This window comes from Sparus aurata, chromosome 23, assembly GCF_900880675.1.
Source record: "Sparus aurata chromosome 23, fSpaAur1.1, whole genome shotgun sequence".
Classification (NCBI taxonomy): domain Eukaryota; kingdom Metazoa; phylum Chordata; class Actinopteri; order Spariformes; family Sparidae; genus Sparus; species Sparus aurata.
This window is the reverse complement of record NC_044209.1, coordinates 20,678,862-20,706,525: the sequence shown is the minus strand read 5'-3', so window position 1 is coordinate 20,706,525 and position 27,664 is coordinate 20,678,862. Positions and strand designations below refer to the sequence as shown.

At 44.1% G+C, this 27,664-nt stretch overlaps 1 protein-coding gene across 4 annotated transcripts; it reads left to right on the top strand.

Moving 5' to 3' along the window:
- The first annotated feature begins 592 nt into the window (after nt 1-592).
- Nucleotides 593-27,304, top strand: mpp3a (MAGUK p55 scaffold protein 3a). Of its 4 annotated transcripts, XM_030407481.1 has the most exons (20): nt 593-776; nt 10,558-10,623; nt 10,741-10,859; nt 10,944-11,021; nt 11,429-11,509; nt 11,703-11,840; nt 11,934-12,015; nt 14,571-14,656; nt 14,871-14,945; nt 15,043-15,239; nt 16,844-16,908; nt 17,818-17,838; nt 18,776-18,817; nt 20,975-21,040; nt 21,678-21,833; nt 21,980-22,060; nt 22,146-22,239; nt 22,839-22,947; nt 23,176-23,304; nt 24,337-27,304. In XM_030407481.1, exons 2-20 carry the CDS (start codon nt 10,587-10,589, stop codon nt 24,520-24,522), a joined length of 1,842 nt encoding a protein of 613 aa, XP_030263341.1. In that variant the 5' UTR covers nt 593-776; nt 10,558-10,586; the 3' UTR covers nt 24,523-27,304. The 4 variants fall into 4 exon arrangements, with proteins under 4 accessions (XP_030263341.1, XP_030263342.1, XP_030263343.1 ...); XM_030407482.1 differs by lacking the exon at nt 18,776-18,817; XM_030407483.1 differs by lacking the exon at nt 20,975-21,040.
- The last annotated feature ends 360 nt before the right edge of the window (nt 27,305-27,664 follow it).

Sequence of the window (27,664 nt, the reverse complement as noted above, 5' to 3'; positions counted from 1 at the left end):
GCCGGTTTATTAGGCACGCCTAGCTAAAACTAGAGCGGCATCATACAACAGTCTCGCCAAAAATCCTTCCTTCATGACGGTTTTAATTAAATAAAGAGATGCTGCTGTTAGACTGTATCACCTGAAATTGGGGGGTAATTACCTAGACATATTTAACCATACTTACATCCACACAAACTCGGCCACAGTGTAATCCCTGTACTTTCATTGGTTATATTTTTCTTGTGTCATACTATACAATTTTTGGAAACAAGTAAAAAAAAAAAAACAACTTCAGATCTATTGTGCAGAAGGCTATCTTTCTATTTATTTAATGATTTATTTATTCAATAGAGAAACCTGGAAATAGTTTAAAAACTCCTGTAATTGATGTTAAATGACCTTCTTTTTCAGAATAATAGAGGCTTTGGTCTTTTACCTGAATTTACTGTGAACAAGCTGAGCCTAAAGCATCTCATAGGCAGCAAAATACAAATCTTGTGTAGTGCTCCTCATCCACTGATGCTGCGGCCAGAGAGAGCATCAGATATGGGAGGGGAGGAGGAGGAGGGTGGTTAGGGGAGGGGCTGAGAGAGGCAGAGGAAGAGAGGGGAAGAGGAAGAGAGGGAAAGAGGCGGACACTCAGCGGCAGCAGGTTTGTGAGAGCAGCAGCCAGAGGAGGAGGAGGAAGAAGGAAAGGAGGAGGAGGAGGAGGAATCGGAGCGAGAGAAACAGTGTGGCTGCAGTCAGCAGGGACACAAACACAGAGAGAGGAGGAGACACGGAGAGAAGAGAAGGTGAGATTCCTGCTCGTTTTCTGTCCACATTTGTCTGATTTTAACGCCTTCTGCTACCAGTGTGAACGCGAGGTGGTCATGGATGCTGATCCGGTGTGTGTGTGTGTGTGTGTGTTTCCCTTTTGCTTTCCTCCGTCTGCCAGCTGACGGCGTGCTGTATGTGGGGAGAGCAGAGCAGAGCAGTGTAGCACTGCAGAGTGATGCAGAGAGATGGAGGAGAGAGAAGAGAGGGAGGGCGGGAGGGAGAGGAGGGATGAAGGGCCGGTGCTCTACAGACATGAGGAAGTGAGAATGGAGAGAAAACGGAGGGTGAACGAGAAGAATTAAACATCTGCATGTGCTCTGCTGTGCAGCAGTGAGGGGTGGGTGCAGGGGGGTGGAGGAGGGGGTGTAGCATCGGGCTGACAGTGTGCAGGAGGGTGTCAGCTGTCAACATCAGTAGTTTCCCTCCATGTTGGAGATAATATAAGTTTCTGTTTGACCGCACCCTCTGCTCGCTCCTGTTATGAGATTATATTAGAGAGGGGGGTTATGTGGGGTTCAGTGTGAGGGTGTGAGTCTGGGAAATGTTTGTGTGTGTGTGTGTGTGTGTGTGTGTGAGACATGTTGGATGCTGGCCAAACATGCTTACTGTTGCCTCCCATTACTGTCAGGGCAGTGGATTAGCCGTGTGTGAGCGGTGTTCATTCTCGGGGTGGCGAGCAGTCGAGCCAAGATGCTCGATCATGTCCTGACCGAGATGTTTTCACTCTCTCAGCTCACCTGCATGAATATAAAACCATCCGCCTGTGTGTGTGTGTGTGTGTGTGTGTGTGTGTGTGCGCGCGTGTGTTTATTTGCCTGTGTTGTGTCGTGCAGCACACATGTAGAAAGATGTCGTGCTGCACCAGGCTGCAGGGCTAAACACTCATCCAGCCTTCTACTCCTGGCTCCAATTCCTCGCTTTCATCATACAGAGATGTTATTCTCCACCATATTGTAAAAAGCACGGAGCTCAGGATGAGGGTGTACGGTCCTGAAGGAGGCACCGGAGCAGGGATGACTCCCATCATCTGGCAGACTGAAGCAGACAACCCTCTGAAAGGCAGCCTGCTTAGAACAGCTTGACCGAGCATTTGTTGTTGTAGCGTGTCGATGCCAAGGCATTTTCACAGCGCTGTCGACAATACATTTTCATTAAGAGCTGTTATGTTTGAGAGCGTGTTTCCTAATGATCCCCATACCCTCACAGGCATCACCACAACCACTCCAGATGGTGCATTTTGTGTGAAAGCATACATAAAGAGATGAGACATATTGTAGCAGCACATAAACAATGGAGAGACCGTTACGTTGGAGTGACAAAACCCAAAGTGCGAAGTCAGGTGACAACGAAACATCACGCTTTCTTCCAGTCATCAACTACAGAGCCCTGAACCCATGACGCTCAGTCACATTGTGGCAGTGGTGTCTCATCTCTGTGGGTCGCGTGTTTTGCTCAGTTGTTCCGCTGTTATTAGCATTTTCTTAGCTTGAGATTTAGATTAATCTTTCATCTTCGTCACGGTCCAATGAAACTTTGCTTGGTCTCTCTGAATTAAATATAAGACATGGAATGGTAAACAGATTATAGAACAAAGACAACCAGATAAAAGCTCATGAATAAGATGAAAACAATAAGCTGAGCCGCCATCTTGCTTTTCCAGCTCAGCGTAGACAGCCTACGAACTTTGTCTCAAGCTCCTAAGGCCGAACACAACCAGGTTATGGAAAAGTTGTTGAATTTAAACCTTTATGGGTTCGTATATCGTGACGGTCGTCAGTTTTCTCTGCTGGGTGAGATCAGCAGTGACGGTGGTGACTACACTGATGTGCGAATGAGCAAATCCTGCCTCACGACAACTCAGAGGCGACACACTACCCCGACATGGACATCATCATATGCTAAATTGGTGGACATCGCCCAAACATAGATCAAAACCATGAATTTGCGCAAACTTAATTGTCTTTTTTCCTACAGTTTCAACAGTTTGAGGTGATTAGAAAATGCTGTTGTTCTCGAGGAAATGGACAAACGGCTTGTTGAGTTTAATGTGGAGCACTTCGTCAAACCATGGTGGGCTGACTGGAGGCATGAAGACTTGTGAGCTAGTGAGGAATCATTGTGACAAATGACACTGACTTTACTTTTCTTTCCAGTTGATGGAACAAGTGTTTATCTCAAACAGACAAATACACATAGTGGTTATCTGTGTTCGGTGTTCGTGCCCCTTTTTTTTCCCCTGAAAGGTTCGTAGACCTCGGTGATAGAATTGGTTGTAAGTGGCTTCCAAAAATGTGAGTCGTGTGAGTGTTTTCTTGATGTCCTTGTGGATTTGTGGTTCAGGCTTGTATATTTTAGAAGTCATTATTTGCTTGACTGAAAGAGGTCGCTCGTGTAGAAAAAAGGAAGGTCAGATCATGTTGAGTGGTTGAATAAACTAAGGATTTGTGTTTGCGGTGAGGGATCGCTTCAAACTTTTCATCTCATGCTCTCACAGATTTGTCAGATAAACTCCTTTAGTGACATCACTTTACATGCTCAACATATGTGAATTTGACTAGATTTTAAACTGTGTTATTTAACAGTATAAAGTCTTTAACCTGGAAGTTGTCACACACTTGTTTTTTTGTAGAATTAAAGTTTATGTCTGTTTGGCCACGTCTGCACTGACCCTACTACCACTCTGAGCGTCAGGATCTGGATGTCTCAACAATCTCTTCTTCACTTTTAGCTATTTCACTTTTGATTCATTTTGGCTATTTAAACAGTTCATCCATTCATTTTAGTTGCCTATTTTAGCCATTTATTTATAACTGAACATCTCGTCTAGTCTCTGCTCGCTTGCCAACCAGTTTCCACAAACACTCAACACCTGGTGATCAGGTGTTATATCTGACTCAGACTGTGGATGTATTTATTTCAATCTTGATCACAGTGCCTTTTTAAAAGTAATAACCACGTATAGTACTCACTGGCAAATGCAGGAGTAGCCCACTGAATCATTGAATTAACTATTAACTATTTAGATTGTTCAAATTCTTAAGTAAAAATGTCAAATAGTCTCTGGTTTCAGATTAACCAATGTGAAGATTTGCACTCATGTCTGTAAACTGACTATTCTTGAAGTCGGAGATATTTGAAGAAGTGACTTTGAGCTCTGGGAGCCTGTGATGGACATTTTTCACTATTATCTGACTGTATCAAATATACTGAGATTAACCGATTAATAGCGGAAATACTAAAAAGATCACCAGTGTCGTTGGAGGAAGAGTAAACCCACACAGTAGTGGGTTTCATCACCCTGCTTAGTTTCAGCCCTTGAGTATCTTAAGCAGCTCTCACGGCTGAGGTCTTACTGGATGAGGCATCAAAGAGTCTCTGGGAGACCTGATGAAACCCTTGGCACTGCGCTGACGGCAGCGAGGGCCAGCCGCTGCCCGGCTAAAGCTGCTGACGTCACGCCACCTCCAGCTCGTGGCTGAAAGCAGGAGAATAAAAGGCTTCTGCACGAGCTTGTGTTAGTGTGACAAAGAAGAAGATAAATCAGACTGAGCAAGAGACAAAGAGGGGGAAGACAAGAGAGAGTGGGATGAAGTAGGAGGGGCTCAGAGACGGGATGTCTGAGTATGTTAGCTTGGTGTTCATGTGAGTTCTTTATGAATGAGCTCATCAAATGTGGACGAACAACGCTGAGAATCACATTCGGGGTTGTGTTGGTTCACAAATCTCTTTATTTACCACAGGATCCTGTTATTAATGCAGCGACGGCGGCAGCGACGGCTGATCCGTCTGCGCTTTAGCTAAATGTGTAAAGATGAACATTTATGTGACGAAGGCTGTGATCTGATCAGCTGACGTCTGAGCTGTTTTCTCTGACCTCACTGGGGCTCCATCATGTTTGTGTGATCTGCAGCTAAGCTCTTAACTAGATTTGAACTGAAAATGTCGGGTTTTTCTTCTCGCTGGGATGAGATGCGAAAATGTGTGATGGCTATTTCTGGATCAGTGACGTTTGCCGGCTTGATGTTTGTAGTGGGGATTTTGCAGGGGAGCGGCACAGCAGGGATGCAACGCTTTCTGGTAAGAGCTGATTCCTGTCAGTTCTCTGAAATCCAGAAGTTGGAATTTGTGAGGGAAAGAATGAGTCACTACAAATATTGACGACATACACATCAGCAAACATTTCTGTAAAGCAGACTGCGGTGTTGATTCTGCGTTAGACCTCTCCAAAGGTCTGGCTGCACCGATTTCAATCAGGAAGAGGGAATAAAAACACGCCGGCTCGTTTACATGCATTCAAACCAATCACAATCAACTGCAGTATCAACAGCAGTTACTTCGTTTATGTTAGGATTTCATTCTGACAGGAAATCTTACTCTATGAGCCGCTACAGGTGTTCATTAAAATGCAAAAAGAAATAATGATTGCACAAATATAATACTTTTGTCTTCATCTTTCCATGACTACCTCGGTCCACTTCTTCCTCCGGGTGCCTTGTTAGAGGAGCTCCCACGATGCTTCTCCCTGATGATCTCACCACGTCGGTGTTAGAGCAGCTGGGCAGATGAAGTCATTCTCCCAAGACGGTGACTGACTCAACTGCAACAGATGGGGAGATGTTACATCCACCTCCAATTTAATTATTCAGGAAAACACAACTTGTGTGCAGTTTTCATCAAATCCATTAATCGACTTATTTTCGTCTCCTCTGCGGCTTTTGTTTTCTTCGCGCTGATTCTGACAGCGTCGTTGGGGGAAAAATATCAAAGGAGCCGACGACGTAAAGAACAATGAAGAGATTCTTCTAATGCTTCATCAAAGGGAGACTCTCTAGACATGTGACATGATGCAAGCCTTTGAAAACCAGACAGAAACATGGGACACTACTAAAAGTTGAATCATTATGGGTAATATTTGTGAGAAATTAAACCCGGAGTTAGCGAGGGAAGCACTGCTTGCAGTCCTTTACTGAACTTTTGTCGCGATCTGATTCTGAGTAGACAGTAAATTAAAACCATGAGAAGCACTTTAGCTCTTATTAACTGTCTCCAAAGTGAAAAATGGGTCACCCTTATCTCTTTTTTGATTAAAATCACTTCATAAACCACCAGAATCAGCTTCGGTATTCAGTCAATGTATTTCTTCAGTTCCTGAACTATAGATTAGAGACGTAGATGTATCGTGTACGTAATCTGATCCTGTGTGAATTAAAGTATATTACTGTATTCAGTATAGCACCCTTTTTGATCTTTGTGAATATTTTTGGTAAATTGGCAGTGTTTAAGGTATGACAAACTAACTATTAACAGTCTATTTTGCAATGTTCATGCGGAAATCCAGACAAACTCTGATTGGATCACTTTGATGAAGATGAGAATACGATGATTCTCTGGCGAGTTCTGTCCTTTTCTCAGGTTTTCTATGTGGATTTACTTTACATATTTATTCCTGATTAGATGGACGTCACACAGTTTATGATCAAAAAGTAAAAAATCCAACTGGGATTACACAGCATTCATTCATCTACTCTATTTGTTTCTTTAGTTCACAGCCAATCATCTCTTGCATGAAGCTGCTCACAGACAGCAGAGAGCCACAGACTTTGAACAGCAGCCCGCATTAGCTTCCCCGCTTAAGTCTCCTTCTTATCTAACGTACAAACACGATCAGACATCTTGTCCTCCGCCTCAGGTCGACCAAACAAACACTCACAGGGGAAAAGTGCATCGCTAATGTCGGTTTGCTAGGCTGGATAGCTAATTAGCTCTCAGCTGCAGCACATTTACCTGCAAGTGGGACTTTGGTCTGGTTCTGACTCCACACATGACTTACAGTGCAATTTTGTTCACTTTGTCTCTGCTTTCCTCTGGTGTAACATCAGCTCTGTCCTTATGTCTTCATTTTAGCATTCAAAAACCATTAACAGTACAATTAGAAACCACAATGACGTTATTGTTGACGAGACAGAGGAATGCCTTCATGTTTTAATTGGAAGAAGGTGGATATTAAATTAAAAAATGCTTCAGACGGACATCTAATGAAAAGTTCAGAATAGCAAATCAATCCTTTCACAGTAAATCTGCACATTTGTGGATGGAGACTTTAAATTTTTATTTGCCAATTATCTCCCCTCGTCTATTAGTTCTGTTGGTCACGAGATGAACGGGAGGAGAAACTTCTAACAGACTTCGCTGCTGATGATGGCGAAGAGTGAATGTTATACAGAATACATTAAAGGATGAAGATGAGACGCTGCATTGATGATCCACTCTCCTCCTCGCTGAGTTAAATATATAGTGGGGTTATGTGAAGAAAACCCCCAGCTGACACATTTGAGAATAAAGACCCTGTCTCCCGTTTGTTGATCCCACTGAGTCTCCTGACAGAACAAAAAAAAAAAAGACCTCACCTCATCCCTCTCTCCTGGCTCTGCAATATCCTCTCTGTTCATTATTCATGAGCTCGTTGCCGTCTCTGTCCGTCTCAGCTAATCATATTCTTATTATGTGCCATCAAAGCGCGAGGATACTTTCAGAGATGCTTTAGGTGGAGGGAGAAAACTGCAAGCTTGCAATGTAAAAAATTGAAATTCACGTTGACATGCTGTAGGTTTACACACGGACAAGCTTGCAGGGATGCAGAGTAGTAACAGAACAAGATTGTAATATATGTGCAGAGTTGCGTCAAACTGGTTTCAAGTTGAGGATTCAGGCGGCTGCAGTCTGTTCACGCTCTTCCTCTCTGTCCTCATTCAGGAACTCTTCACTCGCTGCACCACACATCGATGCTGATGTATTCAGGGTAGAGGGCCTAAAAATACAGTTTTGTAATATAGTTAACCTAAATTCTATTTAATGTGACCCTAAAATGGAAATGGTTCAGCATGGGTGTGCATTAAATAACACGATACAGGTTAGAGGCTGCACGGTGGTGCTTTGAGCTAAATGCTAATGTGCTGATGGTGTTTGTCATGTTGAGGATCTTAGTAGAGCTGAGGATGATGGGGGTTGTTGTAAGTTTTGCATGAACCAAAGTATGACAAGACAAACTCAATATTGGACCAGAGATATCTGAAAACAAGTCACCATCTACTTCAGTTGTTTTGCAGAATGCATGTGCAGACGTTGGTCTTGCGATGAGACGTTTAAGATGGTAAACCGCTAACGCAAGAATCTTTAAGCTGAAACTTTGTGCCTTGAAGCCGGCACGTTTGAAGAAACTCCTGACTTCCTCCCCCTCGTCTGGAAAGTTTTCCACCACAGCTCCTGTCACTCATCTTGATGGACTGTTCCTCCTCCTCCTCCTCTTGTGACTCCTCTTCTTCTGTTTTGTTTGTGTCTGAAGCTAATTCCAGACCTGCTGCTCCTCACCTGTGCACTAGCTGAACTGAATATTCAGTTGTTTCTCGTCTTGTTCCTGTTTCAGCCATCTGCCTGACATGGACATTTCTACCACTGCTACACACCTGTTTCTCCTATTGTCCATAGCTTGTAATATTGGACACCGACTAGCATGCTATTCGAACAGTTTACAAGTCACTTCTTTGTCACCTTTGTCTCCAGACATTAAACGAGTAATCTTGACTGTGTGTTTCTCATTTTGAGGCTCACAACTCGTCCGTGTTTCTGGTTTGCATCATTGAACTCTACAGTCTCTGTGCACGCTACAAAAAGATGCCTCATCGTGGCAGGCCTGCATGAGGTGGTCGCACATCGTAACAGCCCCGTGCTGAACACATCCCTCGTACAGCTTATGTTTATTTTACATGTACAAAGCGGACAAGCACGCTGGTGCCAGACAGGTTAAGTAATCGGGTGTCTGCCTCTTTTCTAAACAGTCTGAACACGATTTTTCTGTCAATATTTCACCAGAGCAAATACGTCTATGGCGTGTGATTATATAATCCAGTGTGTGGACGTCAGATCTTTGAAAAATGATTTTCAAGGAGCCCGTATTTATCACACCGTTAATCCAGACTGTTGTTGTAAAGGTCAAATGATGACGTTAAATGGGACTTGCGTAAAAAATGTTGATTCTCTCTGCCGCAGCTTTGTCGTATTTGTTTGGCTTTGTGATGTTTCCTGCTGCTTTGTCATCGGACCGTGGTGTGATGTGATGGACTCTGTGGTCTGTGTTATTGACTCGTGTTTCCAGAGAGAGGAAGTATGGAGGGTATTGAGTGAAGTGACAGGGGTATCGATCGGTGGGGGCTGCCATAATCCAGCAGTCTGTGCAGTACTGCAGCCGACTGTATCTTCGAGTCAATCAGAGATGTGGCAGCATATGAATATAGAAAAATAGTAAGTTACTGTACAAAATGTACTGCAGATTATCTCTTAACCTCTGATTTCCTTCAACTTCAAATTTTTCGATTGTCCAAATTGTTGTTTATGCACACTAAACTAAGGTGGTGCACATGGTAAACACTACACACAGTTCACACACATTCCAGATAAGTCAGAACTGGAATATTTGCAACTTTCACTAGAAAACGTGCAACTTAACTTGAGGGCAGCTCCTTCTACCCAGACTCCACGAAGAAAGCAGTCGTCTGACATCACGCATGGCAGCACCTGTGGGTCAAATTTGTAGACTACAGTATTTGTAATAGGCTTGAATGAAATCTGTAAATAGATTTCATGTTTTTTCCGTCAGCTCATGTGTTATTTTCCTTCTACATTTTTATCACAATGCAATGAGTTTGCACTGCTGAGGGTTAAATTCTGTGCTCACTTGCCAAAGAGACATAATTTTGCATCGGTCAGCCATGTTTCTGCTTCACTAAAGTCAAGTTGCACCTGGAGCGTGTTTACTAGCACAATTCCGACTCTGACGTTGTCACCGTGACCATGTTAGCATCTGGTGTTAGCATTTAGCTCAAAGCTACAGTGGCCCAGAGGGGGGAAACACAATGACTTTTCGGCAAACAGCCGTCCCTCCCTTTACGACAGGTCGGCGTCATTTCCTGTTTGTCTTGTGTACTAATCTCAGTCACAGTCCTGATTCAAGTGTGCTGTTAAAACTGGATATCGGTTGCTAGAAAGGTATTTTGAGACTAATATAGATCCACAAATATCTTTTGTTATTCCCCACCAACACAAAGAGAGAGGGAATGTTTTATATGTAGCTTTATTGGGTAGAGAGGAGAGGACATGTTACAAACAACTCGCACTGTGAACTATTATAGCTGCATGTGAGATGGTGTTCTTCCTCCAGAGTCAAGAGTTGTCACTCCGTTATATAAAAGTCCTCCATCAGTCAGAGCTGTATGACACAGTGTTTCAGATCGCTCCTACAGCTCTGTGCCCACTCTCCTCCTGCTCTCTCACACACCAACACAAAGCTTGTAATAGGGTGTGGTGAGCGTCGATGTGATTAATAGTGCCAGCAGTGACTGTTTATCTTCCCGGTACGTCTCTATAACGCGAGCAGACATACGCATACACACCTCCACACTCACAGATGAGGTAATTGCACTGCAAAATTGGAAAATGCAGCCCGGACTTATAGCGTAAAGCCTACAAGGAGATGATTTACAGCTATAATTACTGCACACGGGTCCCCGGATACCTTTACATCAGTCGTACACACTCACACAAGCACAAAAACACCATTATACTCCTCGTCCTTTTTTTTTTTTTTGCCTATTTGTGAGAAGTGGAAGTCTTTTTTTCCCCCTCCCAGACAGGGAAACCTCTCAGAAGCCGAATGCATCTGCATTGAGATTATAATTTGTCTCTTTCTCCTCCTCCTACCAGGTTTCCCCCCCTCCTCACCTCACTGACCCATGAAAGAAGCCATGCCAGTCCTCACAGCAGGAGCGGGTGAGATGAGTTGGCACAGATGCTCGACACATACTGTCCATACTGCGTGAAGCTTGCCGCGCTCCATCTGTTCACGATAATCTACATGAGGGTTTTTCTTCCTCTTCTCCTCCGCAGGGCTGCACGAGACGTTGGCCCTGCTGACCTCTCAGCTGCGTCCCGATGCCAATCACAAAGAGGACATGGTCTTCCTCAAGGATGTCTTCAGTGAGAGGAGCTTGGGATACCTCATGAAGGTGGGGTGCTCACTCCTGATTTCCAAAACTGTGCTCTCCCTTTTGAAGCTCTCCTCTGACAAACGACGTGTTTTTATGTCACAGATTCATGAGAAGTTGCGACAGTACGAGAGGCAGAGTCCAACGCCCGTCCTCCACAGTGCCTCATCTCTGGCAGAGGATGTAAGCTCATCACACACACACGTACACAAGCCTCCCACACACACACACACACACACACACACACACACACACACACCTAAATTCATTTTGCAGTTGGGCACAGCAGTCAGTCACAGTGAGTTAGCTCCCACCGAGAAGCAACAGCAAGTATCAAAAGTGAATGTTAATGTCCTGAAAAATGCTGAATCATCCCGATGCTCATCTAATGAAACTCCATATCCTGCTGCTCCCACCGGTCATCAGCTGGAAACTGCTGACCTGAGCTGCTCGCTACTTATCTCCCCCTGTGTCTGTGTATCTGTCTGCATTATTTGGACGGTAAACCGCAGCATGTTTTACCGACATACGCAGGTGCAGGTTCACATGAGGTCAGAGCTGATGGTCCGTGTGTGTGTTTTGATGGGCAGGTGGCGGAGGAGCTGCAGAGCGGACCAATGAGCACGGAGGAGAAGGAGCTGCTGCACCTGCTGACGTCGCCACATCTCAAGGTACAAACACGCGGCGCTGCTGGACCATCATGTGGCCTGTTTTCCCTGTCAGTCAGACATTTTCATTTGCCCTGACTTCACATTGCAACTTCATCACCGAGGCCTGTTCACTGATTCTGGCAGGCGTCAGGCGGCCCTCGGCGGCTCAGCATCAGCTCTGTAAGCTCAGCACGTCTGTTTTCTGTCCCATCAGGCCGTTCTCTCGGTGCACGACACCGTGGCTCAGAAGAACTTTGACCCCGTGCTGCCGCCGCTGCCGGACGACTTCGAGGAGGAGCTGGAGGAAGAGTCGGTGAAGATTGTCAGGCTGGTGAAGAACAAGGAGCCTCTGGTGAGTTGTGATGGATGAGAGTGGAGGAGAGGACAGGGAGCGGAGACCTTTGCTCCCTTCTGTTAATGATATGTTCTTCCATCTGTGCTCCAGGGAGCCACCATCAGGCGGGATGAGGCCACTGGGGCGGTGATCGTGGCTCGGATCATGAGAGGAGGGGCAGCTGACCGAAGTGGTAATTTATGCCTTTTGTTCTTGTGTCGCTCTGAGCTTTCTGTAGAGGTAGTTCCCGACATGAGGGCTGGAACACAGGCGAGAGGAGGTAACTCTTGGAGGTCAGGCGATAATTACAAGGGTAGGAAATAATGAGGATACGTTTTTATATAATAATCTGGACTTTTCCTTCCTTAAACCTCCAAATATTCACATTGTTGACACGTTTTTAGCAAAAAGGCCATGAGCCCAAATATGTCCTTTGTGATTCTCCATCACGTTCCATGTTTTATGTACAGTACAACTTTTATTGTTATTATGTTTTTAGTGCATCTTATCCTCCTACAAGCACAGGAAGTGTGGCGCTGGAGTGAAACACAGTGCAAACAACCTCTGAATCATCTCTGGATAAAAATGTATGCCAAGAGTTTATCATAAAACAACAAAATGTAACTTCCTGCAGAAAGACGTCAGTATTTGTCCACCTGGGGATGAGGCTCAACAAACAAGGATATTTTTCCATGATGTAACATTTTTATTTGAAGTGCTCGTGGATGCAGGATGTAAGTATGAAAAACGTATACATTTTGTGTACATTGGAGAGGAGATACTGAACACGAGCAAACACAGCCGACCACATCAGAGCCACAGAGGAAAAGAATAGCATCTCTTTACTTTTATTAGTCCTAAATCAATCACATGATCTGTTCCCAGGCACGTGTGTTGTCATGAGTATCCCCTTGCATGCTCTCTTCTCTGCCATATCGTTCTGATGGAGAACATGCTGCACAAATCCCTTAATTTAAAATGTTCCACCATAAAATCAGTTAGTTGCAGTTGATATGATTGTGTGATTCTAGGTTGATTCTCATGCTTTTAGGTGCTCTCGCTCGTAGCAGCAGCAGCAGCTCTGCTTCGCTTGTGATGAGGCGTCAAATGTAGATATTGATTCGTATGACGAGGTCGCAGAGGTGGGATGTTACAAAGTACAGCACATAAGTACAAACTCAAGATACTTCACTACATCTGCCTGACAGCTTTAGTTACTAGTTACTTAATTACAATTACAATTTTTTTCTTACATTTCCTGCTCAGTGAAAACCATCTTTGAATGTTTTTAGTCAGATTTGTTCTGATAGACTGAATGATGAAGAGTTCCTGTACAAGTTGAGAAAACCTTCTAGGATTAGCTGGAAGATCATCACAAAGCTGAAAACAGGCTGTTTTTCTTTATTTAAGCTCATTCTTTTACAAGTGCATTCTCTCAGGACATGATGATCTCAGAGAATATGAAGCATTGCTCTAGAGAACAAAAAAACACAACAACAAATCAAAAAACACAACAACAAATCAGAAAACACAACAACAAATCAGAAAACGCAACAGAAAATCTAATTTTTGTTGTTGTGTTTTTTGATTTGCCTTTGTGATTTGCACTTCAGGGCCACCGTAAGATGATATCATATATAATAGTAAAACACTAACAGGGTCCATTTTACTGCAGAGTTAGAACTTTTATTTTTTTAAGTAAATATTGCTGGATCTGAAGACTTTTGTACACTACTGGTCACACACAGAAGAGGTTGGGAGCGACTCACCTGTACAGGTGCTCACCTGTTTGTCTCTTCCGATCCCTTCTACGTGGTCAAATCATCACCAACTTAAATGGAACCAGCTTTAATTAGAGGTTTTGGGACATTATTGCTATATACGTAGTTCGACTGAAGGATGACGTGCGAAAATAGTACAACAGCCAGGACGACCGCAGTAATGTAGCACAGCCCTCAGGAAGCTGAGCTACCAGGTCGCCCCGTGAGGCACCTGAGTTTTTACAGCAGTGGGATAGTTGTAGTGAAACAGTTTCACAAAAAATATGCACATATGTTCAACATAACAAATTCCAACCTGATACTCTAATGAGCTCAACACCACAGCGAGAGAGGGAGAGAGAGAGAGTGAGTGAGATGAAGCAGGAGATAAATGAGAGGGATGGAACAGTTGTTGCTGAAACCCAACGCTCTCCACGATCCCCAGAGAATCAATCACACATGATATAGACTCAGCAAGGATCCTTTCATGGGTGTTACCATGGAAGTGTGTGCGTGTGTGCGTGTGTGCGTGTGTGCGTGCGTGCGTGTGTGTGTAGCATGCTGGGAAAGCAAACCTATCAGTGTTCTTATCCATTAATCATTCATAGCCTCCTCTGTTTTCTTGCTGCGTCAGGTGTTGGAAAAATCTACCGAAGCTGTGGAGAGATTTCAGAATGAGCCTTGGGTCTCTTTGTGAGTCCGTCAGATGTGTACATGATACATACGTATGATTACACAGTGGTGTGTGTGTGTGTGTGGATGTGCTGCCCTGTCCTGAGGGAGAAGCGTATTGATCTGACTTCTCTCAGCCTTTGATTTCATTGTTGTGGCTGCAGCTAAATAGATCACAGCTGAGGACGGAGGCGGCCCGTATCTGTGGATCTGACAACGATACTGATGTTGAGATACGACCGATAAACCCAGGGAAGAGTCTTTGTGACTGTTATTGATGCTGTCTGGTCTGTGTTTTCATGCTGTTGCCTCACAGGTTTGGTCCATGTTGGAGATGAACTCAGGGAGGTCAACGGAGTCTCTGTGATCCACAAGAGGCCCGATGAGATCAGTCAGCTGCTGGTGAGAGACGCAGTTCTGCTGTGAGCTCAGTGTGTGAAGAAATGCTGGTATAGATCAGCGATGTAGAAATAGAAGTTAATAATTAAGAGGCATGAGAAGAAGACGTTTTTTTCTTGTTTGTTTGTAAAATCTAAAGGATTTGGTGTTAGTCTTTGATTTGACGCTGCAGAGACATTCTCATCTCCCCTACCTCCTCTGTCTTTTTGTGATCTAGTCCCAGTCCCAGGGCTCCATCACTCTAAAGATAATCCCTGCCATCAAAGAAGAGGACCGCCTGAAGGAGAGCAAGGTGAGCTGAAGTAGAAACACTCGTCTGTTGTTTTCTGTGACAGACAAACAGCCTTGTCCGACAGTCTAAATATGTGTCTTATTGTCTTTTGCTCCAGGTGTACGTGAGAGCCTTGTTCGACTACATCCCGTTGGAAGACAAGGCGACGCCCTGTCAAGAAGCAGGACTTCCCTTCAAGCGGGGAGACATCCTGCAGGTCGTCACCCAGGACGACCCCACGTGGTGGCAGGCCAAGCGTGTGGGAGACAGCAACCTGCGGGCCGGACTCGTCCCTTCCAAACAGTTCCAGGAGAGGTGAGAGCGCGCCGGGAGGAGACGGGTTATCACATCATGTTCACGTCAGAGGAACGACCCTTGTGTAAACTCATCAGCGCCACCAGGACCGTACGATTCACCCTGTCAGTGCTGACGTTTATTTTATCCAGCCATTTGTAATCTGTTAAATCCACATTTATGTGTTCCACTTTGAGGGGTCAACTATGATTAGATGGAGCACCAAAGCAGCGTTGGAAAAAAATAATAAATCGAAAAACAGCCTTGAATAGGCGCAAGCTGATACTGTTGGTGTCATAATCTGTCGGTAAGATGATCTGAGCAGGCTGGGAGATCCCTGCCAAACACTGCAGCGTCTGTCGGAATTAAACCACAGCTTAAACACAGTTAAAGACACAGGTCAGGGTCCAGGCTCTGAAACGTGTTAATATGGTGTTTTGTAGGTTAAATAAATGTTTAGAGTGAAATAACACATTTCTGCTGATGCTGCAGGCTCCTGCTGCACTCTGAGCTTTAGTCTAAAACAATGATGAATGAGAAAAATATCTTTATAATGCATCAGCATGACTGAACACAAGCAACATGAGCTCAGGTCTGCTCAATGACGGACATCACACAGTGTGATGGATGGATTACTGAGTGGGAGTTTGAAGTGTCTGTTGATGTCTTTTTTGTTAGAAAGTCAAACCACCACAAAGAGATGCACAGTGACCATTACGACAGGGAAAACACCAACAGAGGAATGAAGAACAACAACAGAGACATAGAAAATATCCACAAAGAGATGTGACAAAAATGTGACACTAAATGGCCACAGACTTCAAATGACTACAAATAAATGCAAAATGACTACAAAGAGACACAAAACCACCACAGAGAGACATAATACAACAACAAAAAGATGCTAAATGACCACAAAGAGACACAAAACAACCACAATGAGACATGAAGCGACCACAAAGAGATGTAAAAGGTTAAAGTAGGGAGGCAAAACAAGTACAGAAGCTTAAAACAGCTACAAAGAGACATAAAGCTACCACAAAGAGACATAATACAATAACAAAGAGACGCAAAATGACCACAGAGACATAAAATGGTGAGAGAAAAAAAAAAAACCCACAAAAATATAAATTTGCCAAAAAGTGAAACCAAATGACGGCAAAGACACACAAAACCACCACAAAAAGACATAGCGATCAACAAAGAGACGTAAAATGACCATAAGGGAAGCAAATACAGAGACTATAAATGACTACAACGAGATATCAAGCTACCAAAAATAGACACAAAATGACGACAGAGACATACAATGAAAAAAAGGGAACTAAGCAAAAATGAAAACACATGAAATGATCACAAAGACACGATGTAGTGGTTTTGAGTCTCCTTCAGTTTGGGTCTTGTTGAAGCCTTTTACATGTTTTATCCGAAGGGTCCATTGTTTCATAATCTGTTCATAACATGTTTATATGATCCTCTCTGCTTTATGTTCAGATCTTTGTTCCACCCATCTGACATATCCTCCTCCACCTTTGGCTCACTGTGTTTCTCTGACCTGATGATTCTCTTCCTGCCTCCCATCCTCTTTGGCTTTTTTTTTTTTGTCCTGCGGCGTTCTCTTCCAGGCGACTGGCCTACAGGATGAAAATGGGCACACTCCCGAATCCAAAATCCCCTAAAAAGCCTGTCTGTAAGTCTCTGCTTCCCAGGATTCCTCTGCATCTTTCTGCATTGTTTCCGTGTTACACTTTCACTACCTGCAGCCTCTCTCACTATCAGCCCTCCTCTCAACGACAGCGTACTCAGTCACTGTCATTTAAGGACAATAATATCTCCGCTGGATAAATGCAGCGATGTTTTCACTGACATTTATTGATCTTTTCTTGCTGGTAATTGGCGTTCTCAGAGGCATTAGTATTCATTGTCCGTCCTCTCCGTGCTGCTGTGTGGACATGTTTTTTAAAAAGGAAAGAGAGAGAGAGAGAGAGATGGAGGGGCAGAGGGACGGAGAGGGAGGGATCACAGATATGAATTAATCTCTTTCATGTTTGGTCCATCTGGCTCCAGAGCGGTTGAGCTTAAGCAGATCCAGACGGGGCATTACAAGCTGAGCCCGCTGAGAAACAAAGCCCCAACAATACATTACACTTCACACTTTCTCATATAGGCGGCGTGTAAACGGCCAGGTGAGTGAGTAATGTGAGTGGTGGCTCTTCGTGGCACGTAAGCTGCATGCGATCCGATTAGGCCTTAGCCACGGGGAGACAACAAGAGCTTAGCAATATGGCAGCTAGCCCTGCCACGCCGCGCAGCAGCAGCGAGCCGAGCCGGGCCGAGCCGAGCCTGCGGGGACTCGTCTGTCTCGGCCTCTCTCCACGCTCCTCCAGCTCTCTGATTAATTCCCCCTAAATCCTAGCAGGGGCTCTTTAAATATGGACGCCACCTCCGCCCCCTCTGTCTCGACTGTGACGTCACCGGCGACCAAATTTAACATCTGCAAATCCTCACTTTTAAAAATATCCACTTCTCTCTTTGTTATTTGTCTCTGATGCTTCTAATGTTGTACACTCTGTTTCCCCTTGTTGCAAATCTTTATCAGACGACCAAGGATGTGATAAAGGTGGGTACACGTGCAGAAACATCTAACATCCTCACGCAAAAAAAAAAAAAGAAAAAAGACACGATTGAACATATTCATAAAGGCCTCCGAGCCGTTTGTGTGTGTGGAGTGGTTGCATGTGTGCTGGGGTGTGCATTTAGGATTTCTACTGCTCCCAGCTTAATTCCTCCCCTCCTGCTGTTAGCTCACCAGACCAGAATAGAGATTCTTTGCCTAGTTTAGCGCGCGCGTGTGTGTGTGTTTGTGTGTATTGTACCAGGTAATGTGCAGGCAGAGCAGCGTCCCTGGAGACTGCAGCCCAACCTAGCCGAGGTTGTTAAAAATAACAATAGCTCCTCTTTTCTTTTGCGTCATCTTTCCTCCCTGTTATCTTTTGTTCCGTTCGTCCCTCCTCGTCTTTACTCCGCTGTCGTCTCAGCCGCTGTTTTCATGTTTTTCCTCTCGTTTTCCACCCATCATTTACCAATGTTCTTAAAATGAGTGCACATTATCGTCTAGATTTGATGAAACAACTGAATTTAGACATTTAGATGAGTCACAATCACAGTTTGGATGTGTAGGTTTCTGTATCCGAGGCCTCAGCTGAGCCTCTCTGGAGACTTCAGGCTTGTCTGGGTCACAGCTGGCTCCTTTCCAGACGAAAGGGGAGCCACATTTCTCCTCTTCTCTCCTCTCTTTTTCCTCCTCTCCCGTCTTGTAATGTCAAATCTCTCCATCAAGCCTCCGTTAGTGGCCGTTTGCCTTCATTATCTCTTGGCTGCCCCTCCGCTCTCTCGCCTCCTGCTGTCTGCCTGCCTGCTGCCTGTCGCCTGCCCTCTCCAGCGCCCGTGGCCCGCCCCCCCACCCTCTTTAACTCTTCCACCTCCCCTACTCCTTAACTCTTCCAGGTCTCTTACCCTGTGCTTACCCCCTCTTTTCCCTGCTTGCCTCCCTACAGAGGACTGTGACTGTGAGGGCTATTTCAATGGACAGTACATAGGTGAGAGCGTGCACACCTTTCTCCACCTCCTTCTCCCTATCTGCTCTTTGCCTGCTGCAGCCTGGCTGTGCGCTGGTTCCCCAGGTGCTTTTGTGCAAGGGGTCAAAAATGAGTGCTCGTAGGGTCGACCTGTCTGGGGGTTGAGGGATGAGAGGAAGGTTTTTCCTAAAGGGTCAAATATGACGCCAGAGGTGGAAGACGGATGAAGGGAAGACATGTGCAGATGTAGCAAAGGCAAAAACCTGTTATGAGTGTTTGGTATCAAACATGAGAGGGAAGTAATGCAGGGAAAAAATGTGTAGGAAGTGTCGTCTCACACTTCTGCAGGTGCCAGTAACAGTTCTGCCTCTTCAGAAGCTCCGCTGCATAATTAGAATTAACAGATAGTTCAAAGTGTCAGATATCACAGCACACAAGCAAAACAAACGTTTTATCAGACCAGAATAAACGTCGGCATCATACGATTCTACAAACCTCGGTGATTCTAAATTTGTACGTTTCATACGGATCATATGAACATTTTTACAAAACATATGTTATTATGTTAAGATTACGTGTATCAACTGAATGTCTTATCAGTAGGTGGTGGTGGAGTCTTTTGTTCAAGACAACACATCCTCGTACTTAAACCGCTAAATAGGTTGATTGCCAGCAACTCCCAAAATAACGTGACTGCTTCAGCCTTTGTCGTACACTTGCAGTTTGGTTGGATTCTGGCAAGAAAACTACTTGGTTAGGTTCAGGAAAACATCGTTCAGCTTAAAATAACTACATTCCCTACGTAACTTCAGTTACGTAATATATGTTGAACACTGGACATGAACAGCATCTCCTGAATGAATGTCCCGTGCTTGTTTGACCGACCCTCCATCCCCAGTCTCCTCCCTGTTTCCACCCTTTATACCTTTCTGCCTGCTTCCTCCTTTAATGCCATGAAATTACCACGTGCACTGAAGCTCGCTGCCCAGCAAAAAAACGTAAATATGGGTCATAATAAGCTGCTTTCACAGTCGATGTTTCAGCGGACTAAACTGGGTATTTTCAAGCATACTTCTTGACTTTTTTTGTAGTCGGTGGCGACAAAAAGCACAATCTTTTCCTCGCCCTAACCAAGTTATTTTTGTTCCTAAACCTGACAAAACACACACAAACTGAAATGTGAAGTGTGTTGAAACATGCGTGAAGTTTCTGTACATTCCTGGTTTGCAGAAATGTACAAATCCAGCATCTGCTCTGGTGATTAGGTTGGGTATCACATATGTGACAAAGCAATTATGCTGGTCATGAGTTTTACAATTTCCTAATTATTTCTCGGGGGAAGTTTCCCGATAACTATGTGATACTTAATAAAACAATGATAGGTGGTAGCGGTAGGGAAAATAGAGACAGTCTTCAATAAGTATTCTTAACTTGCTACCTAAATATGCTGGATTTTTTTCAAAGAGATCCATAAATTACTCCCTGAGAAAACTATTCAAGAAAGGAGTAGAAATATTATCAAAGCTCCTAGACCTAACTCACTTTCCTGTTAATGATTCGGAGAGTACAGACCTTTAAAATAAAACGCAACCATGTATCACTGCACTAATGCTTTATGTTGCACAGGCAGGGGAAATCGTTACGGAGCGATTACATTAGTTCCCTTTATCCTCAACCGCTCTCTAGCCTTCCACTGCCCTCCCCTCCCTCACCCTACTTCAGCCCACCCTGACCCCCGTTTACTCCCCCCCCCCCAATCCTGCGAGCTGCTGGAATGATGATGAGCACAAGGAGCGATCTAAACACACCTCCTCACTGTGAACACATTGTTAAAACTGTGCTTCCTCTCGTGCACTCTGCTTGGAGCTGTGAACCCTCCCCTCTCCATCCCTCTGCCTCACACCTTACAGTGATGGATCCTCCTAAACCTCCCTCCTCCTCCCGCCCTGCATCTAACTAACAGCCCCCGCTGCTGTGCTGTGGCCAGTGCACTGCTCCCCCCCTCCCCTTCCTCCCTAAAAAAGACCCTCCCCGCCCCACCCTGCCAGCACCCCTCCCCACCCATGAGGGCACTGCTGCGTTGGACGCATTGCACACTCAACCAGGCACGTTTGCTGCTCGTTCACCCTGTGTGGAGGTGTGAGGCTGGGTTGTGTGATGCTCTAACGCCAGTTATAGTCTCTCCTAAGTGTAAAGCAGTGGCGCCCTCCTGTGGCCAGGTGTTTTCCTGGGAATTTTATTCAGGTACAGTGCCCGGCTCATTCCCTCAGGTACACACCACTGACGGGGGGATACAGACAGTCCTGGCCGTGGGAGACCCTGATTGGCAGTCACTCTCTGCCTGACGTGGTGTTTCTCAGGGCCAGGCTGTCCTGTGTGTCCTGCCTCAGCACTGTAGCCTCGTTCAGAGCAGCATGCCTTGTTTGGACCGTAATGTTGGAAGATGATGTGTATTTTGGGTCACTGAAACTGGGAGTCTTTAAATGTTTTGCTTCTTCAAGTCTCAGCCTTTAGGAGTTGATGTCTTTTACAGTCAGTTGCATGCCGTTTGATTTTCAGTTGAAGCATGATTTGGCTCTAAGTTCAGCTAATAACTCACACTATCAAGTTTTTACACTTCAGATAAGAGTGAGCTATTTTCATCCACAAAGGTTTTTTTTAATGCATGACTATCAACGGGTTGGTCTTGAATTCAAACATGTTTGCTCACTGCATTTCTCAGATAACGTTCTTTACATGAGAGACCTGCATCATAGACGTGAAGTACTCATGTTATGCAATCTTGTATAAATACTTTTATGGTCCACGACAGCCTGACCCAAGATCTTTCTCTTTTTTTTTTCCTGCTCCTTCTTTCCTCCCCTCTCTGGCCTTGCTGTAGCTGGTTTACGGAGGAGTTTCCGACTGAGTCGTAAAGACAGGCAAGGGTCCTCTGGAGAGGGCTCCGATCCCGGAGACCCCGATTTCATGACTTACGAAGAGGTGACCCGCTACCAGCAGAAGCCCCATGAGAGACCCCGCCTAGTGGTTCTGATTGGTGAGGCTGAGCCACTGAGGGCCACAAATTATCTCCTGTGACTATAGTGACACCTTGTGGATCAAAATATGTGTTGCAACACACTGATGAATCGTTTTTTGCAGCTTCTTGATGCCTATGATGTTAATTGGTTTCTGCCTCCAAAGGTTCCCTCGGAGCACGAATCAATGAACTCAAACAGCGGGTGATTGCTGAAAACCCACATCGTTTTGCAGTGGCTGTGCCACGTGAGTGACCTCACATTTAAACACACTGTACTTATCAATGAACCAACATGACATGCAAGTAAATTCCTCTTTTGTGTTCCTGCAGACACAACCAGGCCCAAGAAGCCTCATGAGAAGGAGGGAGTGGAGTACCACTTTGTCACCAAACAGCAATTTGATGCAGACGCTTTAAACAACAAGTACGTTTACATTCATTCTTTTGCCGAATTAACAAGAAATGCTCAAATAGCTTCACATTTGTCATAGACAGCTTTTGTTAAAGTTTTAGTTTTTTCCTAACTCAAGAAGTCATAAAATGGGGTGATATTTGAAGGAAGTCTGGGAACTTTTGATACGTGTCAAAGAAGTTGCTTATATTGGATGCTGTTTAGTGTATTTTATAAATTGGACATGTTTACCATCAACACAATGTCGTTGTCTTTCATGGATTTAATGTAATAGGTGAACTCGGATGAAGCAGTGTGTTCAAAACGAAATAAATGTTTAGAGGTAAGACAGACTGGCAGAGAGAAGAAACTTTTACTAGGAAAGAAACAACTTGATGGAGAGCATTAAATACCGAATCAACAAGAAAGCATGAATCATGTTGAATTTGTCAGAGTAAAGTTCTGTAAGCTTTGTTAAATTTTCTCCTCACTCAACATCTCTTAAAAACGTGCGTTTTGTTAAGGGAGTCTGGAGATATTGGGTCGCTCAGGATGCGTGTTGATACCAGGTCTGAACAGCTGCTTATATGATGTGCTCAAAGCTTAAACATGAACTTTCTGTCTCTGTTTAGGTTCATAGAGCACGGGGAATACAAGGAGAACCAGTACGGCACAAGTATAGAGGCCATCCGCTCCGTGCAGGCCAAGAATAAGATGTGTGTCGTGGACGTGCAGCCTGAGGTAAGAGTCATGTGGCAACCACTGAGCACATCTTGTTTAATGTGCATCCAAATGTATCACGACGTTCTATTATAGATCCTGCAGGCGGCAGCAGTTTGCTGAGCGGATGAAGGGCAGGCGGTCGCATCACATCTGCTCACAGCGTGTGGAGTCTGATGACTTGCTCCTGCCATGTCTGATTTCTGACCTCTGTTTGCTCTGTTGTTTGGAAATCCTCCACCACTCCAGGCGCTGAAGAGGCTGCGGACAGCGGAGTTCAAGCCCTATGTAATATTTGTCAAGCCTCGTGTCCCTGAGAGCAGACGTCGCCGCAGCGCCGCCACCTCACCAGGAGGGGGAGATCACGGCCGCGTTACAGTGAGTCCTGATTTTATTTCTGCCAGTAAGAGCTGTGTGAAAGCTTCTTTAGTCCAACACCTGGAGAACATGCAGATTTTAACAAGTTTCAAACCTCTTCATAAAGTCAGTTAATCTCGTCTCTGATACCGACTTGCTTCATCAAATTTGAAACATACAAGCTGGGTAAAATGTCCCTTTCTCAAACGTTTTTTGACTCATAACAAATTCTTGTTAGTCTGTCTATGACTATGCAAGACCCAACTAGCAAATATAATTGCAATTTGCAAGGGACGCTCAATTTTAATTTAATTAACTTTATTAATTCTGCTCGGGAAAATTAAATTTTTACACCCTATTGTTTTTTGTTTTATTGCACGCTCACCCAAAACACACACACACACACACACACACACACACACACACACACACACACACACACACACGCACACACGCACACACACACACACATAAACAAACACACTGCCACAACGTCTGGGCTTCAAGCACCCTCCGGTTCCCCCATCCAAGTCCTGCTGGACTGAGCCGCTCTTGCCCTCATTATTTGTGAAACATGATGCTGCTTCCATCTGCAGTCATGAATAGTTATTGTGAATCAGGCTGTTTGTTTAACTAAACATGTTCGATGGTTTAACAAGGAGCAGCCAATAGCACAGTCACAGTTGTTTCTCCGTGGAGTCGTGGACCGTCTCACTTGTGGAGATTTCTGCTTCGGGTCCTCCAGAATTTATGTTTATGTGTTGCTTCCCTCAGAAGTCTGACAGGTGGTTAGCGTGATCCTGAATGTACGGAATCCCTGAGGGAGGACAGGACAGGATTTTTTATCTTTTTTAGAAATTCTAAATTGTGTTCTGTTCTTTGTTTGTGACCTGATCAGGGAAAAATTTTCACCATGTCTTAAATTATAAACACAGGACAGAAAACAATTTAGATTAAAAAAAAAAAACAACTATATCCTCACGCGCCCCTCAGGGTTCTGCATGCATGTGTCTCTTTTTGTACAAAATCATTTCCTTTTGCTTTCTGCAACAGGACGAAGACCTCCAAGAGATGCGTCAGTCCGCCATCCAGATCGACCAGCAGTATGGACACCTGGTGGACCGAGTCCTAATCAAGGAGGACTCAGCCAGTGCCTGTGCAGAACTGCGAGGTATCTTGGAAAGGCTGGAGCGAGAGTCCTTCTGGGTGCCTGTCTGCTGGGTGCGGAGTCAGACTTAAGCCCCGTCTGCATCCTCCCAGAAAGAACTTTACAACCAACCCACCCAAAATCCTGCACCGGTCCTCTCCTCTTGAGCTGATACCCTTTTTCTCCCCGCCCCGAAAAGGCCCGCTGGCACAGCCTGGGAGTCTGCTGAACTCCCCCCATGTGACTGATGCAGGGCTGGTCAGCCAGCCGTAAACTGAGGCACCACAGGGAGAGGATGATGTCAGAGGAATTGCTGCCTGGGGCGATGCAGCAGTTCGACAGCTCTCTTGGCCCGAGGCCGCTGAAAAAACCCAGATTTACTGTCACCTCCTCGAGTCGTATGTATCCAGGTTTGGTTTTAATTTATTAATTGACTTCAGAGGACGAGGGACGGATGGACATTCTTAACTTCAGAAGTGTTTTATTCCTCACGCTGTCACGCGTCACTAGAGTGTGTCAGGTCTGGGATCTCACTCAGAGGATTGCTCAGTCAGTCAGCTTTACTGTGACTCTCGTTGGAGTACCTTTTAGTAGCATGTTTTTTTTTTATTTTTATTCATCTCAATGCCAATCGCAGAATGCTTCCAATTAATTCTTACTGCTCATGCATCCTGTACAGTATAAGAACCGATCATACATTCATTCAGGAGTAATTAGAATGTACAGCTAAGTGAATGCCATTTGAAGCTGTTTCTTTTTGCTAAAGTCTCATTTCCACATGTCGACAGAAACTAAATTATACCTAAACGGAATGTGAGAAGTTTATTTTCTACCAAACTGTTTGTTTTTAGGAAACGCATGACGACTGATTATTTAATCTCAGCTGTACATATTGTAAATGTCACTCCTCGTGTGCCAACGAAAGATCTCGTAGCACTTCAATGCAACCTGTTTACCGTCGATCCCTGGGAACCCCACGTCTGTTTGTGTGTATAATAATGCTGTGCACAAAGTTTGTGTGGATGGATGTCACAGTGTATGTTCACGTACACCAACCTAAGATGCTCCTTTTACGTACAGGAATGGATTTTGTACAGTTTTCCTCGCACATATCTGTATTTTTGACTGCAGGAGAAGTGTTGGGTACTCGGTGTCTGTTTACTTTGATAATCAGGGTTTTGCGTTATTGATGTCTTGTCAGACTGAAGATGCAGTGTTGAGATGGGAGATGTAATATCCACAGCTGTCACAATTAATTTGCAACTATCTGCAAAGACTTAAATTATGTTTCAGTTATTTATTTATCAAGCGAAAACATTCCATCAATTATCAGGATTCTTTCTTTTTTGTCTCGTTTGATGGTAAAACTGAGAATAAGTTAGTCAGACAGAACAGGCAACCTGAAGACGTCACCTTGTGTGTTCAGGGGTGTGTGATAGACATTTCTTACCATTTTGTGAAATGTTAGAGAGAAACTACGACATATTTATGGAAGCCCTGAGGGTCTGTTTTTGTCTGTATGAAAAAAAAAAGGTTTTGCCAGGATAATCTTTCTAAATTCATAAAAAAAAAGAAAATTCATCTGTGAAAACTTTCAGGAGAAAAATAAAAATGTAATGTCTGAAACCAAGTGAAATTCTCTTTCAGGAAAAACACACACTCTTGGGTGACCTCAGAAAGGTTATCCTGGCAAAACCTTGTTTCACCAGTTCTCAAGACATAATCCCAGGAGAGAAAAACTATTTAGAACTGACAGAAAATGGAACATCAGAAAAAATATTTTCTTAATTTGCCACTCGTACATAGTACTAAGTAATGTAAAAAATTCAGTAACAGCTCTATCTGAAATTAGACTGGACAAGAACATTATAAACAGTATAAATTTGACATCACTGTGGCATTTACAGTAGCAAAATACATTTAAGTTAAAGGACAGGTTCACACTTCTTCAAATCTGTTATATTATAAAAAGCATTTGCAAAATCCAACGTGTACAGCGAAAGAGTTCTCGGTTGTGGTAATTGTTCCTTCTCTCTATAGTGTTGTACGTGGACTCAGTGAGTAAAGTCATGTCTTGTCTCTTTTGGATCTTACTAAAGATTCTGTTAATGCACACTGCCTGTTCCCTCCTGAAAAATATAGTTAGTCTACTCTTTAGCCATATTGTTCCTTTATTGTGAAAACCGGTGCTGAAAAAAGTCCAATTAAACAGTAAAACAAGGCAGTGATGAGGAAATATAAACCGTGATCCTTATTAAAGGCTTCCCCTGGTTACCCAGTATTTAGCATCACAACACGATGAATGTTGGACCCTTCAGCCAAAGTCTTCAGAAATACATACTTATGGAAAGTAGGCTCAAAATGTCTGCAGGACACACAATAATTTGACTTTCTAGGAACAAAGCTCAGAGTCTGGGACACTGGGATTGAACCCATAACTTTGAAGAGAATCACTTTGTCGGCTAACTCAGACTCAGTTGCTCATATTCGCTGAACTTAAATAATTCATACACAGAAGAAAAATGTTGTCTGCCATCATTGGTAAAGAAATCACATGAGGAGAAATTATATTGACCACGAGCTCATTAAACATACTGTTCTTATTGGCATGTGAGAAAGACTTGAAACAATGTGAACCTCTCATTTAACAACAAATTAACAATCTACACTGGATGAACACATGGATCACTCCTACACTGGAATTTGTCTTATTTGTGTGTTAAAAAAATTAAACTGCTTCCAGATCCTTTCTGTTCTTTTTGTAATAAACATGCACTGATCTGTGGATCTCTTTATGTGCTGTATGAACCAGAAAACCCTGAATGTTGAGTTTGTAACGTGACAAAGTGCCATAATAAAGCTAGCTGAATCAAATGTGGTGCTTCATTCAAAAGGTTTTACTTTACAGTGTTTGATCGTCCTGAAGTTTGCCCTACCATTGTAATGTCAAAATGTTTAATGTGTGCGTTTGCCTCTCAGTTGTTTTTGGCTTCAGTGCGGTTAATTTAAGTGCATTGAAAACTCTGCCAAGGAGTCCTCAGCTTGTGTCCACAACAGCACTTCACACACATCACGTCTCTATTCTATCCGCGATGTTCTCCAGGTGGTATCCACTGGGGAGAGATTGTTGTCAAAGTGATAGATAAGGCAGAAACAAATCGAGAGTCTGCAAAGAATTTAAATGCACTTCAGAGGGACATAAGAGCCTCAAGTTCAAACAATTTAATGTCTTTG